General features: G+C 56.4%; 1 protein-coding gene across 12 annotated transcripts in view; it reads right to left on the bottom strand.

The window, feature by feature from the left end:
* The window catches only part of RALGPS1 (Ral GEF with PH domain and SH3 binding motif 1), a 289,205-nt gene that overhangs the window by 5,956 nt on the left and 267,544 nt on the right, over positions 1-15,705 (bottom strand). For all 12 annotated transcript variants that reach the window (XM_088793588.1, XM_074331044.2, XM_074331047.2 and 9 more), the window contains 5 exons: positions 7,161-7,241; positions 5,734-5,839; positions 3,864-3,956; positions 3,589-3,694; positions 1,783-1,874 (listed from right to left, as the gene is read on the bottom strand). In XM_088793588.1, coding sequence (XP_088649714.1) covers positions 1,783-1,874; positions 3,589-3,694; positions 3,864-3,956; positions 5,734-5,839; positions 7,161-7,241 — 478 coding nt within the window. The remainder of the gene's footprint in view (positions 1-1,782; positions 1,875-3,588; positions 3,695-3,863; positions 3,957-5,733; positions 5,840-7,160; positions 7,242-15,705) is intronic.

The following is a 15,705-nucleotide window of genomic DNA, read 5'->3' on the forward strand; positions in this document are numbered from 1 at the left end:
CCCCCGCACCCCCCCCCACATGGTGTGACCAGTGCAGAGGAGGTTCAGGACATTCTTCCTCTCTTGAGTGACCAGAGGTGGCACCAGCCTTGTTCATGCCCTCACACCTTGTTTACTTTGCATCGTCTTGGGGTGACTGCCCATCAAAACCCCTGGTCTTCCCATCACGGAGCGGGGCAATTACAGTTACAGTTTCTTATATATCATTTTGGGCACAAGTGTACAAGTGATAAATATGTGTATCTTAATACAAACGAGGTCGTGCTACACGTTTTTACATTTTGCTTTTTCACTTATCCCCTTTCAGTGCTCACACTCGGGTCTGCCTCTGTCTTCCTAACCGCTACCGGATGTGGCATAACAGGGGGTGACTGAGGGTCCCCGAGGTTTCTCTCAAGGACAGTGCTGCCCGGAACATTCTTACCCACGTGCCTTTGTACGCACGTGTGAGCATGTCCCTCGCACACGTTCCTAGCAGGCAGACGGCGGAGTCGAGCGACTGAAATGCAGCTTGTTTTGAGCTTTGCTGAGGTAGCTCGAGTTTACCCCTGGATCGGTCCGACTGTTCCGTTTGCCAGGGATTTTCTGCCAACTCTGCTTTCTAGTTTCTTATCCGCTAGAATCTGATCAGCTCGTCATATATGTCCTCATTTATGTTACAGACATGCCACCACACCTCCCTCACACTTACAGAACTGCTTGGAGGGGCCAAGAAGTCTGTGACTGTGCTGTGACAAGCACAACAGATGTCCCTCCTCTCCTGGGCCCACACGACAGCCCCCTGGGTGTGAACTGGCCTTTGCTCTCACACTTGGGGCTGCTGCCTCCAGCGGCGCCCACACTTCCTCCTGGAAGCTTCCTCGTCTATTCCAAGCTCTCTGAGAGGAACCCAACTCCCCAGCTCCCTCTCCTGGCTGAGCCTAGGTGCCTTAGGGAAAGGAGCACCAATGCTGGCACCGCAGCCCAAGGGCTGCCCACCCGACCCCCAGGGTGAGGAAGCTCCAGCCTGCCCCTCCTGTGCCCGAGTGGGGAGGCAGCAGCCATTCCTCTCACAAGCCTGGATGGCAGAGGCTGTGCTTCCAGGCCCTTAGCTCAACTGCAGGAGGCTAAGCAAGCAGAGGTTCCCCGGGAGGCGTGAGGCGGACAGCTCAGGGGCAGACTCGGTGTGGGGCAGATGCACACTGACCATGGGACCTTAAACACGTGGTGCCACTTCCTAAGCGTCAGTGTCCTCAGTGCAAAACAGAGATGGCAAGAGAATGGGCCTCACAGGGGTGCTGGGAGGGCGGGACCGGCTCCTGCACGGGAAGTGTTTGGAGTGATGCGCCTGCTCCTGGCTCAGTGGGTGTGGTGGGGGAGGGGACCGAGCCACAAGCCAGGCCCAGCAGACCAGAGCCCCACTTGTCAGCAGCATGGCTGGCTCTCGATACATGAACTGTTATTATTCCTATGGGTGGGTGATGGGCGGGCGGGAGGCCCGTTAGTCAGTTTGGAGTTTTCCCATGAATCAACTTTAGGGGAGATGATCTACATAGATGCTGTGGACTGAACCTTGAGGCGATACCGCACCTGCCACCTAACTGTCCGTGGGCAAGACACATGGAGCAGACTCAAGGTTCCGGTCTGAAGCCGGGCCTTGTTCGAAGCGGAGCAGGCGGTGCCCTGCTGAATCATGGGAAAAGGCTCATCCAAAGAGGGCGCCTGGGGCCTTAGCTGACAGGCGGTGATGGAAAGTGGGAGACGGTGTTTCAAGAGTGACAAGGAGGATTGTGGTGACTTTACCTGAGGCCTGTTGCTCTTACACGCATCATCCAAGTGCTTGTGCCACAGTATTGCATGGAGCCGGGAGCCAGTCTGGAACTTGTAAACATTGCCTGATGGGCAGAGAAACCACGGGTTAAGAAGAGAGTCACAGGGGAGGGCGTGTCTGTGACTGTGGCCTGAAGATAAATGTGAACATGGGGGACTAAACCCATGAAGGAAGGTCAGGAGCAGCCCAAGGCCAGCATGGGGGCTGCAGAGGAGGCGCCCAGCCCACCCCAGGGCTCTTGACCGTTTTGCGGCCCATGATGCCTTTGGCTCTGGTGGAGCTTGTGGACGTTTCTCAAAATAATGTTTTCAAATGCATAAAATAACATATTAAAAAAATCAGTATAAAATACAGTTATCAAACTACTAGGAAACCAATGAGTGATGTAGTTCTGTACGTGCTTCCTCATCAATGTACAAGGTCAGGAGGTCGGATGCTGCACTGTAACTTCAAAGAGACGGCGTAATGGATTCTGAGATGTCTGCGACAACTCGTGATAGGAAAACATCTGTGGCTTCTCTGGTAGACAAAATCATAGGCATTGTGAACATTCTGGTAGTTTGACACTCCTAATTAAAGGACTGGAGGTCATGGAAAACAAAGATGTAATTTTTTTCCCACTTAACTTCCCAGAGACCTTGAATTCTACCCATGGACCCTGGCCACCCGCTGTGTCCCGTTTCCCTCTGTTGGTGACAGTGCTTTCCTCTGGGCTAAAGCCCAAGAGTGGCTTGTGGTCCCGTGGCCATGAGGTCTCTAGGTCAAACTTGTGTAGGCACAGCCTGTATTTGCTAAAGAATCCACCTCTAATCCGGGTTCAGAGCCTGGAGGAAGAAACTCAGGTGGCAGCCAGGCTGAGGGCAGCTGTATGTGGGTTCGATCACCCAGAAACAGAGCTGGGAACGTGGCTCCTCTCCTCTGCATCCCCAGGGCATTTGGAGGCTCCTGTTTCTTTACTGTCCTGCTAAAAACATTAGGAGCCTGACACTTGAGGTGCTGTCTCTGGACCAGCAGCATCCGTTTTGCCTGAGAACTTGTTAGAAATGAAGAATCTTGGTCTTCACCCCAGATGCATCGAATCTATGAACAGGATCCCCACTGATTTGTATGCACACGAGCCCTGCACTGGAACATTCCTGTGGTGTGAAGATGCTTGGCGACTTCACAGTGCTGGTGAGTTTGCCTGGCTAGAGCCTAAGACCTGGGCAACGTGGGGTTTGGTCATGTGACTTGGGCTACGGAGGAGATTGGCATGGCCATTCTGAATGTCAGTGCAGATGGGGTCCCTGGACGAGGTGGCGCCCAGAACCTCTCCTTCTTCCCAGCACGGTCATGGGGAAGAACCAGGAGGATGGGAGGTGACTGCGCATGTTAACGGTGGGGCCTTGTGAAAGGCTTCTTCTCTGATTTGGCCTTGGACCAGGGCCCTGCCAGAGTCTCATGGCACAGGGGCATCCCGGAAGCCTCGCAAGACGCTTGCAGCCACGTGGTCACTGTGCCACCAGCATTATATTATTATTCCAAGCCCCTAAGGCTACCGCTCCAGGGGTGGCCACAGGTGAGGCCACACAGGGCTCCTGCATGCACACTGCTCCGTGGACACACCAACCATGATCTAACAGCTTTTATGGACTAGTGAGGGGACCTGGCAACATCAGAACCTAAAGCAAAGGGAAAGCAGCAACCTCAGAAGTTCCTACTATTTCAAGGTGCATATTTAGCAAAAGAGGAAACGGTGGAGATGAGCTGCAGGCCCCAGCTCCGGGCCCACTGCCTACCTTTGTCAGGGTTATTCAGCTGGAAGATATCCGGGTGCTCGGGGTCGTCAGGCAGCTGCACCATCCAGCCCACGATGGAGACCTTCTTGCCAGGTGTGGATTTATACTGGAGAACAACAGCATAGGCAGGAGGTCCTAGCCTCCACTCCCCAAGGAAGGCTGACCTGGGCCACGCAAGCCTCCTTCCCACCCCACCGCCCTCCCCTCCTCCACCCAGCCCCCGCAGTTCCCACGAGAGGAAGTCCCAGCACGGAGAGTCCTTTCACAGGACTTACGTGTTTTCTGTCTGTGCCCCGCAAGGACTTGGCTCTGTAGTACAGGAGGGTGGCTCCTGAGAGTGTGACCCAGTATCTGGTCCACGACGACATCTACACAGGAAGGGCAGGCAGAGTGACATGCTGTGAGTGGTGGGAGTCCCCTGGCTGCCTGATACCTGACCCAGCCACGTGGGTGGGAGGATGCGCCCCTCTTCCCAACCAATGCCAGCAAAGGGCACGTCTTTTCCCTGGTGCCCCACACCCCTCAATGCCACCTGCACCCAGGACCTAAAGGAGGGAGACGCCTTCTCAGTGCCTCTGAGCTCATCTGCCCTAAGCCCTACCTCCCTGCTCTGCTCCTTAACTCAGAGAGCCCTTCCTTTTTTCACCTCATCTAGGACAATGCCGAGGCATAACTTTTGTGTTCAGGTGACCTGGGCCCAAGAATGTCCTGGGGAAAAACTTTTTTAAATTACGGACATGGTAAGCCGTAGCCTGGAAGAACCATAGTGTTTTCCAGGGGTGCTCTGGCGGAGAATGAACGGCAATGCAGTTGGAGAATTTACAGCTGGAGGTGGGAAAACCCAGAGGCCCAAGCTGCAGGCGTGGCTTCTGTTTCTCCAGCTGTAAAGGCAGGAGCTTCCCACTCAGGGCCTCTGCTCCTCGGTTTGGGGAAAACACTTCGGTGGGCCTTCTGGTCCTGCAGAGGTGAAGCAAACACCCTCTCTTGGAAGGAAGAGGGTTGCGTGTACAGGAGCAGGCTGGTGGGCGTCACAACCCACAGGGCCCCCGCCCCACATTGGGTGGAACTGCGTCACCAAGAATGTGAAAGCAGTAGCTTTCTGATGACCCCACAGGTGTGTACAACACACATGTGTATGCGTGTCGGACTGAAAGAAGCTCCATGAAACAACACTTGGCTTTACTGTCAGGAACTCCATTATTTTTTATTCTATTCTACTCCAAAAATATGGGTCATGACCCACTAAACTGATTTCATCACTCATTTTTGGGCCAACCAGCATTTGGGAAAACACTGCTTTCAGGGACCATCTTGCTCTGGCCTCAGAATGGCTGAGGCCTGGACTCTGGGTGTGAGCGAGGCAGGCAGTCTGTACAATCGCTACACATAAGGCCCTATGTCACAGGATGCTTTGAGACACTCTGGGTCAAGGACAGAATGTGACCCACGGCTGGGGGAAGACTCCTCCCCACCCATGAGCCACCTGGCTTCTCAAGACAGGGGAGTGTCTGGAGGCAGCCTCTGGACTGGGCCCTGGCATCTTCATGGTGGGCCTCTCCAAGGGGCAAGTGGCTGTGTGGCAGTGGACAGGGGCAAGCAGGGGCCAGAGCCAGAGAGGAAGGGCAGAGCAGATACCAGCAGGTACTACTAGATGCAGGTCACAGGCAGGTCACAGGCAGCTTGCTATAGATGCTCCATGGAAACAACAGAGAGGCTTTTGCACAGGGCTGAGGCCCTGCCACGGGTGGGGTCATGGAGCCAGGGGCATCTGGTCCAGCACGCGTGGCCTGGGGGCTAGTGGTGGAGGCTGAAGAGCCTCCTGATGCTTTGTCCCTGTCTTGTTGTGACCTGCTGTACAGTGTTGCTGGGGGAGAGGGTCTGGATGGGAACATCCCCGGCTGTGCAGACCTCCAGGGGCAGTATCCACCCCACCTGCCCGGGTCCCCAGGTCCACGTGCCCTCAAGACAACTGCACACTCTTTTGCTGCATGCTCACTGTGCACACTGCTGCATACGGCGTTCTTGCCAAGTCCTCTAGGACACAGGCCCAGTGGCACAGGCCGGAACGCTGGTTGGCTGGTGTCCAGAGCCCACACCCTTCACTGACGCCCGTGCTGCCTCTGGACAGAGGGGGCCTGCACTTACCGCGGGCTTCCGTCCTTCCTTGAGCAGAGTCTTCCTTCTCAGAGGCCCCTCCATGGTGGGCACTGCTGCTGAGCTCCCCAGCGTACAGGTGCACGGGCCGGTGGGGCTACGGGGACAACACTGGTCAGACATCGCCCAGAGGAGCTCAGCTCACGCACCCTGTCACTCACTGGGGCCCACGGGTCCCTCACTGCCAAGCCCACATGCTGCCACAGGTCGGAGGACTCAACAGTGTTGGGCAAGGCCAGGGAGGGAGGGCCTGAGGCCGCAGAGAGCTCACCCACCCTTAGAACCGCACCTCCCTCATCTTTCTGAGTGCTGCAAAGCTCTCGGCTTGGTGAGCAAGTTCCCCGTCACCCAGGCCCCTAGCAGCACTCACCCCCCATCCTGACCTTTGTGGTGGCCCCTCCTTGTGTTGGCAGGAGACTTGGAGGAGCATCGAGGAAGTGGGAGAGGTGGGGTGGAATGAGAAGGTGGGGGCAGGTGTACATACACCGCCACGCGCTGCACCTGTTCCTCAGTGCTCCTCTGTCACCCTCTGCCACAGGTAAAGGCGTGCACGTGCACCGGCCCAGACCTCTGTCCTGAGCTCCAGCCACACGTGTGCAGGAGCCGTTGCTCACTGGACGTGAGGCGCCTCCCTCAGCCGGTCACCTCCCCCAGGCTGCTCTTCCTCCACAGCCCAGTGAATGGCACACCATCCACCCGGCTGCTTGAGCCACAAACCGAGGGGTCTTCTTCTCTCACCCCTCCACCCCTGCAACGGAGTCAACCCCAAGGATGCCTTGATCCCATGAACCAAACATGGCTGACTGTCCGGCTCAGCCACCTTAGCCACTCCCCCACCTGAGGGCAGAACCTGATCTTCCTCTTGCTCAGCCCTGGCCTCACACCGTCCCCTCCTGCCTTCCCCCACATACTCCCCACACCGCAGCCAGGAGGACCTGGTCGCCACCACCCTTCCTCTCCCTCCCCTCTCACACCAACCCGTCCATTGTCTGACACCATCCTTACCCTCTGCCGGGCGTGGCTCCGCCCACCTCTCGGGCCTCATCTCACACCCCTCTCTCCTTTCTCACTGTTTCTAATACTGACTTTCCTTCATTCCCAGTCACCTTGCTCTTCCTGCCTCATGGGCCCGTGGGCTGGGGGCGCTCTTATTGCCCTTCCACCTCCCCTCCCTTTCTTTTCTATCACTCTTCCAGTCTTTACTCCAGGGAGGCCTTCCCTGCTTTCCCCTCAGCACACTCCCACCCACCCCAGACCACTGGCACCTGGGATTTTCTGCCTCTTCCATAACAGCAGCCTCATGGACTGAGACAGAGGCTGTGTCCGTCTCATTCGCAGCTATTAGCACAGGGATTAGCATCCAACAAGCACCTTACAGTTTATTTATTGAATAAACGAGCACATGAATGAGTGAATACCTGTAGACGCAGCTCCGGGTTCTGGGAGAATTCCGAACTGGAACCCGCCAGTTGGGCCCCAGCGTGGCATAGAGCCGTCCCCTGATTCAGAGGAAAAAGGGTGAGTTTTAGCAAGAAACTAGAAAGACCAGATACTCTGAAGGGGTCCAGAGCATCTCAGACTCTGTGGTCATTAGCTCAGGAAGCGGCAACCCCACTTCTTACCCAGCCTCCTCGGTCACGCTGCAAGCACACCTGAGCTGCCAGGTCAGTGATCAAACAGCCCAGAGCCTCCATCCAGCAAACCCCCGGGTCTCCAGATAATTATTTCCTTAACTTTTTAAAATGAAATGTTCACCCTTCTTCCAGTGGCAAGGCGGTGACTAAAATCCAGGCACACCCTCTTACTCCAGTGTGAGGTTAAGATGTTCAATAGAAAATGCCCGAACACTCCATGGTAAACCCAACTGAAAGTGCAGACACAGAACTATGGGCCGCCTTGCACGTCGACCCAGGGGCAAGGGTTGCAGTGTCCTTCACCAGGTACCACTGAATTCCTGTTGGCTCCGTCCTCTCCACCGGTCCCTGCAAACCTGCTCTGTGACCTGCTCTGTCCAAGAGTTCGTGCTCCAGGATCTCTCCGGGGGCTGCCCAGCTGGCTTCTATCTCACCTGGTCACCAGCAGTGAGCCTTTCCAGGGGCAGGTGCCGCTTCCAGGGTCAGCAGGAAGCTTAACCTATTTGGGGGGAGGCTCCCATCTTTCTCTCCTCTCGTTACCCTTCCCTGTCTTAGCAGAACGACTTCCTGTGTCCGCTTGGTCCTCAGCCTTCTCCCCACCCCTGCAGCATGCTCTATCCCTGGGCTCCAGCTTTCCTTGCCCATTGGCCAAACAAGGATGCAACCCAATTTACAAACTCAGACGAGGTCCGGATTTCCTTTGCAAATGTTCCCTCTGCTCTCCACTGCCAGTCCTAGTGGCTGCATATTACCCTGTGGCCCTGGACACCTGCGGCTGGTGTGGGGACATCCTCATTCCTTGTGGCAGGTGCATCACATAGCTGAGCTCAGGTTCCTCTGCGAGGACTCCTCCATCCTCCACTCAGGAAGGGACTGTTCTTGAGGCCCATCTTGGGTCCGCTGTCCAGGGGCCCAAGTTCAGGGCTGGTGGGAGTCTGACGGTCATCTAGGTCAAGTGCTCTGGGACCCCATTGCAGCATGTGCTTGGTCCCCCAAATCCTCAGATGTTTAATGGGTCTCAGCCCTTTCCCCACCACACCCCCTGGCAGGTGATGGTCACAGGCTGACCCCCCACCCCCACCATGAGCTGTGGCACAGACCAGGCCCTGGCACGCTCGATGCCCAGCCCACAGGCCGACTGCCTCCTCCCTGTCTTCCATCCAGAAAGGCTTGCAATGCAGCGAGTGAACGGGACACTCTACAGGTAACGATGAACTTGCTCTAATTTATGAAAAGCTTCAGCAACTTCACCATGACTGGCGACACCTGTCGTGCACCGCACACCTGGGCGTGACACCATGACATGTCACCACCCTGTGCTTAAGCAGGCTAGTTGCAGGGCACAGTCCCAGGGATGCGTTGCTCCCAGCCATGAGTCAGGGCAGGGGCTGACAGCAAACTTTCCTATGGTGACACCCTGTGTGCCCAGGGGGTCGCCTCGTTTGACCGGACTCCTGCTCCAAGCTGCCTCAGGGGTGGAGGTGGGCATGGCGCCTCCCTTCCCGGATCTGGATCCTCTGGCCCCTCTGTCCACCTCTCTTCTCGTGAGTCTTCTTTTCCCGGAGCCCCAGGAAAGTGTGTGACGACAGTGGACTGCCAGCAGAGCCCAGCAGTTCCTCACCGGGCGGCGTGGGGGGTGCTGCTACCTTCTCTTCACCGTTCTCCCCCCTTGTGGAGACAGCATGGCTGCCGCTTAGCAGAGGCTGGGCAGGACGGCCGTGTTGCTGGAAGCGCTGCGTCAGCGTTTCACCCAGTCTCGCCTTTCATGCAGTCGGTCCTCACCTCCTTCCTGGAGGAGGTGCTCCCAAGTGCACTGGGCTGGTGGGGGGTGCAGGGACGCCGCGGTCACTGAGGCAGCTCACGGAGGGGTCACTAGTTATTGAGGGCCCCTGCGTACCAGGCCACACACTCACTCTCCCATGGGAGTTTTGTTCAAGCACCATTATCCTCCTCAGAATGGGGAAACTGAGGCTCAACAATGTGGACCCTTGAACGAGGTGTGAGCCTGGTTAGCCAGGACTTGAACCCAGGTCTGCCTGACTCTGTAGCCCAAGATCTCCCACCCCTTTCGGGTGGGGACAGACTGAGGTGTCCCGTGTGGCACTGGGCATTGCCATGGGCACTGGGCCCGTGTTTGGAGGCGGCACTGCCCCTGCAGATGCCTGCTGCCAGCTCACGCCGAACGGGCTCTGTCAGTGTCTCAGACTGGAGGGCCACACTGTTCTTAGGCCCTGGATCTCTGGGGGGTGGAGGTGGGCGTACCTCTGGGGTCCCTGGGCTTCCCTGAGGGAGTGTCCTGATGATTTTCGCTGCCTGGCAGTTAAGAGCAGCTGCTATTTACTGACTGCTTACTATGAGACAACTAAGTGCTGTCACACACTGTCTCTCCCAACTCTGTGAGGGGGCACTGTTCTCACCCTGCCTTAGAAGAGGAAACTGAGGCTCAGGGAGGTGAAGCCACTTGTCCCACCCCACTGGCCTGTCACTAGGAATGGAGACGCAAGTGCTCACAAAAGGAGGCTGGCTTTCCCGGGTTAGTGGAGGGCGCAGTCAGTCAGGCCGGCAGCCTGGGGGAGTGACCCAGGCCTGGAAGAGCAGTGTACCAGTGACTTTTCCCCAAGGCCAGATTTTAGGAGACTAGAGTCAGGGCTGTGGCAGCCATCCTTCCCTCCCAAGGTGAGTGCCGCAGGCCTGGAGGAGGGTGTGACCGGCGGGTGGCTCCGGCTGGGCCCAGGAAGACTAGCTCCAGCACAGAGGAGCCAGGATCTTCAGCCACTGGGGCCAGATCACTTCCCTGCTTTGGGAAGATTTGCTATTCGAATGTTCAGGGCCAGAAAATGCAGAATGAATGGGCAGCGGTATCTGACTCCAGAAATCATGGGATTTATCTGACTGACGTGGGAGCTCCTACTCCAGAGCCACAGGCACTCTTCCCAGGATCGTGCTGGGAACATGAGGCTGAGCAGAATGTATCCCAGGAAGGCCATTTTCCTGTTCCCTCCCAGGGATGGACCTTGGGGGGGTGGCATGGAGAGGGGCTGTAGCAAGCAACCCTCGTCATGGGAATCTGGTCTGGGGAAGATGTAGGCTGGCAACCAAGCAGAACAGCTCAGTCCCAAAGGCTGTGAAAGTTGAGGGGGTGCTGGTGATGGGGTGATGGGGTGATGGGCGATGGTGATGGTGATGAAGGGGACGATGGGTGCCAGGTAATGAGCTAAGCAGTATTCACTCATTATCTTGTTTAATCAACAATACTGGGAGGCCGGCACTATTCTTACCCCCACTTTACAGATAAGGAAGGTGAGGCCTGGAGAGCTGGAGTAACTTGCCCAAGGTCACAACACTAGAAAAAGGAGGGGTGGGTGCTGCTGTTGAGGTGGAAGCAGCCAGGGTCCTGCTTGAGCCAACAGCATCATGGGAATTCACACTAGCCAAGGCAGGTCTGAAAGGCATCTTCCTTGCGATAGTTTTCTAGGTCAACATTAGGTACCTGGGGGTTCCTGTTACTGGTCTAGGAGGCTGGGGAGCAGGGAGAAGTCTTGGATGAAAACCATACTGGGGCCTCAGTAATCTCGTCTTAGCAGAAACAGGGTCCCCCGATTCTTCTATCTCAAGTGCACAGAGCCCCTGGTGGGAGCGTAGCTGTGAAAGGGTCCAGGGACTGGTGCTGTCCTGCACCAGCAAACCCTGGAAGGGACGCCAGCCCATCAGGGTAGGGCTTGGCCTAATGATTCCCCCTCATCTGTAGGTAGGAAGCTGCCCGCCTGAGTTCTGGGCCCTGGGACGTCCTCAGGCAGTACTTGTGAAAGGACTTTTACTGCCTGTGAGTCCCTCACTCTTCTCTGGGCACTGTCCCTGACCCACTGAGTGGGTCCAGAGGAACCATATTTGTCCTGCAAGTTTAGCTGAGTGGACATAACAACACCTGATCTGAGCCAGGTCAGTCAGATTTTCTCTCCTGGCAATTAGGGACCACGTTTGAGAGACTGAAGGTCAGGCTCTGCGGCTGGGTGAAGCCGTAACACATCAACTCGGGAGCTGTGAGGTGTCCATGATCCCTCTGTGAGCTGAGGTGTCTAGAAGTCTGGTCCGCAGGGAGAGAGGGGAGTATAGCAGATAAACAGAGAAGGGTTGACATGAGACAGGAGAGTCCTGCCCACTTCCTAGGACCTGACCCTGGAGCTCAGAGGTATTGGCCAGAGAGGTTGTGGCAGAGGTTTCTTGGCTACCTATGAAACTGCACAGGTGAGGCAGGGCCCCGCCCCCTGCAGGCGCCCAAACAGGTCAAGCAGAAGGCCCTGGTACCGTTGCCCACTGTTCGCGCTCAGAGGGGCCTAAGCTCCTGGGTGGAGCCTCACGTGCCAGACTTCAGTGCCTTCTGCTCAGAACAAGGCAGGAGATGGGCTCTTTGAGGGGAATCAGAAGCAGAAGCCCCACCCGTGGCAGAGCAGAACGGCGGACCGGAGCAGGACTGACCTGAGGAAACCAGACCGAGGGGTGACAGATGAGAGACGTGAGCCTGGGGGATTCTTGGCCCTCAGCCAAAGGGCGGGCTGAGGGCCAAGGACCTCTGTGACAGTCACCCTGAAAACAGACACTCTCACAGTTGCACTTCAGTCAAAGTGAACCCCTTACCTCCAGGATCGCCTCCAGAGCTTCACCTCCCACTCCCAAAATGCTGCAGAGTTTGGGGCTCAAGAGGCCCCCCCCCCCTTGTAACCTGGCAAACCCAGGGCATCTGCCCGAGACCTCTGCTTTCCTCAAGGAAGGAAAAGAGTGGCATCACAAACCGATTTCAAGGTAGCAGGCTTGGGGCTCTCCTGCCATGACTCCACCGTCCTGGGGTCTCCCTAAGGATGTTGGAAGATTCCACCAGCTAAGAAGAACAAGTAACCTCACACAGACAGAAACTGCGTCGCCCCACCTCCTAGACACCCTAGAGCACCTGTGGGGCCAACTGCTGGCAGCATCCCCTTAACAGGCCTTCCCCCCAGTTCCACGCATTCTGGGGGCCGACCAGGGCCGGTGCACATGCCTTCACTGTAGTCCAACCATCCCATGATGACTGAACTGCCATCTGGGGAATTTTCTCTTCACCCCACCCAGCCTTAGAGCCCTGGGCTCCTACAAAGTGAAACTGAGAAAAATCCCAAACGGAGCAACGCCACGGATGTGCTAAGTATTTCCTGTGGGCGTCCTCACTGCAGGATCAAGGGACCTGAGACTCAGGGAGGTTGAGACACGTGCCCAAGGTCACTGAGACAGGACGATTCCTGACGGCAGGCCCCGCCCAGCATGACCGCTGCGTCCGGAAGCCAGACCGTGGTCTTGCACTACAGGGCACATCGTGAACTTCAGGGGCCAGGGCACATCCTGTGGCGACGCATTAGAGACACCAAGCATTCCTGGGCCCCCTCTGCCATCCTGGCACATGACTCAGGCAGCAGTCTCCTCAGGCCCAGGATCCCCTCGAGGGCCCACTGTGGTTTCTTCACCAACTGTCCTCGGGCTTCTGCTTCACCGTCACCTATACCAGGAGCCACTCCTGAACCCGCAGTCTGACTTGGTCCCCCTGCTGGACACCCCATTGCATGCGACACGTCTTCTTCATGAGCCTCTGTAATGAACTTGGTGACGTACTTTCATATTTCACCTCTTAAAAACTGATCAGTAAACATTTTTGACGATATCTTCTTTAAAATAGTTAGATGTCAATTTCTTTTTCTGGGTGTAAAAGAAACACTCACCCACTGTGGCAATTTTGGCCAATACAGACAAAAATAAAGGAAGAAAATCACTCCTAACCCTACAACTCAGAGATAACCCAGAGGAATGACATTATGTATTTTCTTGCCTATGTATATGCTCCTCTCTAGCATCCCTTTTGTTCTTCTTTTTAGAAACATTATTTAATAATTGTAACTCTTAGGGTGACCTTCTTGTTCTCATTTTTAGAGCCAAAGTAGGCACACGGCAGCACGCGCAGCTTTCTACTGATGGGCCCGACTAACACATCCTCTTCCCCCTTCAGTTTCTGTGAAGCCCAAGGTTTGCTCGAGGTCTGCCTGGTGCAGCGTCCACAGTCCCTGCTTTCCAGTTATTAAGTCCATGTGGACAATGCCTTTTCAGGGCCACCTCCCTCCCCTTCTTGGGAAAGTATAGTGTGACAGAGGGCTCTTCTTCTGTCTTTGTCCCCATTCCCAGGACACTGAGGAGGCTGGGGGCATGAGGAAGCGTCTTAAGAGAGAAGGCCTCCCCCCGCCCAGTGACTCCAGCCTCTGGCTCTTGAGGGCCTTCACCCAGGACCTCTACTCTGTCCTCCTCCTGGGCCCTGAGACAGGGGAAGGTCTTCAGGGCAGCCCGGGGGGCTGAGGAATGACCAATGCCTCCCTGGGTGTGGCCACCGACACCCCCCCCCCCCGACCCCCAGTGCACAAGCCCTATGACCTTGCTGAGGCAGATCAATGAGGGGACAGGAGGATGAGCAGCAGCAGCAGAAGGTCCCCTTTGTGCCCCGAACCCTCATTCCGCAGTCCCAGCAAGAACAGGGGCTGGTGGCTGTGCCACCGCTGCGCCTGGCCCGCCCCACAGAGTGCAGTGGGGCCGGTCCCAGGGACCCTGTGGGCTCCCACACGGGCACTCTTTAAGGATGGCCACCTCAAGAAAGCACTGGACACAGCCCGAACTCTAGCTGCCACCCAAGGATCGCCTTTGGGCCGCCAGGCTGAAATGTCTGTGTGTATAAACTCGGGAAAGGCAAACCTGCCAGTCTTGGCCAAACAATGGGGACCCTCCTGTCCGTCTGCTCACAGTGGCAGAAAGAGTGATGCAGAGGTGCCCTCAAGATGATGGAAAGTTGTGTGCTTGTGGCGGGGGTCCTTGGCCTGGGGCCTCCCTGCCCTTCACGCTGGTCTCTGGCTTCACTTCTCTTCTTGGCCTGGGCCAAGTCTGTCACCAGGGCCGCGGGGCTGGGCGAGTCAATTCAAGGTTGTAGTCCCTAAGCTTCAGGGCTGTGGAGCAAGGTGTTAACCCATGCCTCCAGCCTGGCCTCTGGGTGTGGCCCAGCCCTCTCCTGCTCCCTTGGCTCTGGTTCTGAGGCCATTGTCCACCCATGCGGATATGAAGACGCAGAGAAAACTGCGCTCTTACAGCGTCTGCTGGGCACAGCTGGCGGGGTTTCCAAGAGGGGAGGCTCACTTTGCTGAAAAGTGCTTTGCAGACTCTTTCGAGGCAGATGCTGGCCTCTGGGCCCAGGCAGGGTGACACTTGGGCTTCTGGGGAAAGGGGAATCTGCCCCCCTTTACAGGGTAGGAGCAATGTGGCCTGGGGGAGGCCGGGGTACAGGGAGGACTCAGTGGGGCTGAGCCCTGGTGGGCAAAGGTTGGGAATAAGGGGGGCCCAAGCAGCCACCTGAACAGTGGTCACTGAACTGTGAGAGAAAAAAACATATAACGAAGATTTCAGAGTGTGTGAGGTAAATCCTCCCCTCTAGGAAACTCTAGAACGCTCACGTGCTTTTGAAGGAGCGGATTCTTTCTGATGGACATGGAAGGAGGCTGGCGCAGGATGGAAATGGAGACTGGAGGCCGGGCCACAGGAGCTGGAGGCCAAAAGGCAGCTGTCATCGATTGCCCGGGCGGCCTTGGGTCTCCGAGGGGCAGGAGGGGATCTCCTAGCCCCACGGGCACCTTCCAGAGCAGGTTTTCTCCTGCTACGCTCAGCAAGGAGGGGCTGGAACCGGCGCCAGGTCCCAAGAGAATGAGAAACAGGACATTCTCCCTGCAGGGTGTCCTGAAGGCTGCTGGAGGCAGGGCTGGGCCTGCACAGGTGGCTGAGCCCTGAAACCAGCGCTTGCAGGAGATCTCACCCCCAAAGCACCTATTACAGACATTTGGATGGATAGTAAATCTAATGCTACATTCTAAGTGAAAGAGAGAAAAAGAAATGCAGTATCTCATGGTGTTCCCCACTGAACTGAGTACAGCGTATCTCGCTGGGTCAGAAATTCTTTCACCATCTTCCTTCCTAGGAGTTCTAATCTCAGTCGTGGGTGCTCAGCAGGAACAGTTTCTGCTGCCCTCCGTGATGAGCGTGGTGTCTGGCAGGGAGCAGGTGCTTAATAAATGCCTACTGAATAAATGAATGAGTGAATGAATGAATGAATAAATGAAGGAAGGGAGGGAGGAAGGAAGAGAGGAAAAAAGGAGCCAATGACTAGGTCCAGGTCTGGGTGATATTCAGGATCTTGGCACTGTCTGCGTTGCCCCCTCGGTGTCTCCTCAGTTGGGGGGAGAGATGCTGGCTGGCCTGTAAGTCCCGTCCTCAGGGT

This window comes from Rhinolophus sinicus, chromosome 16 (genome assembly GCF_057876585.1).
Source record: "Rhinolophus sinicus isolate RSI-liver-muscle chromosome 16, RSI-T2T, whole genome shotgun sequence".
In the NCBI taxonomy this organism is placed as follows: domain Eukaryota; kingdom Metazoa; phylum Chordata; class Mammalia; order Chiroptera; family Rhinolophidae; genus Rhinolophus; species Rhinolophus sinicus.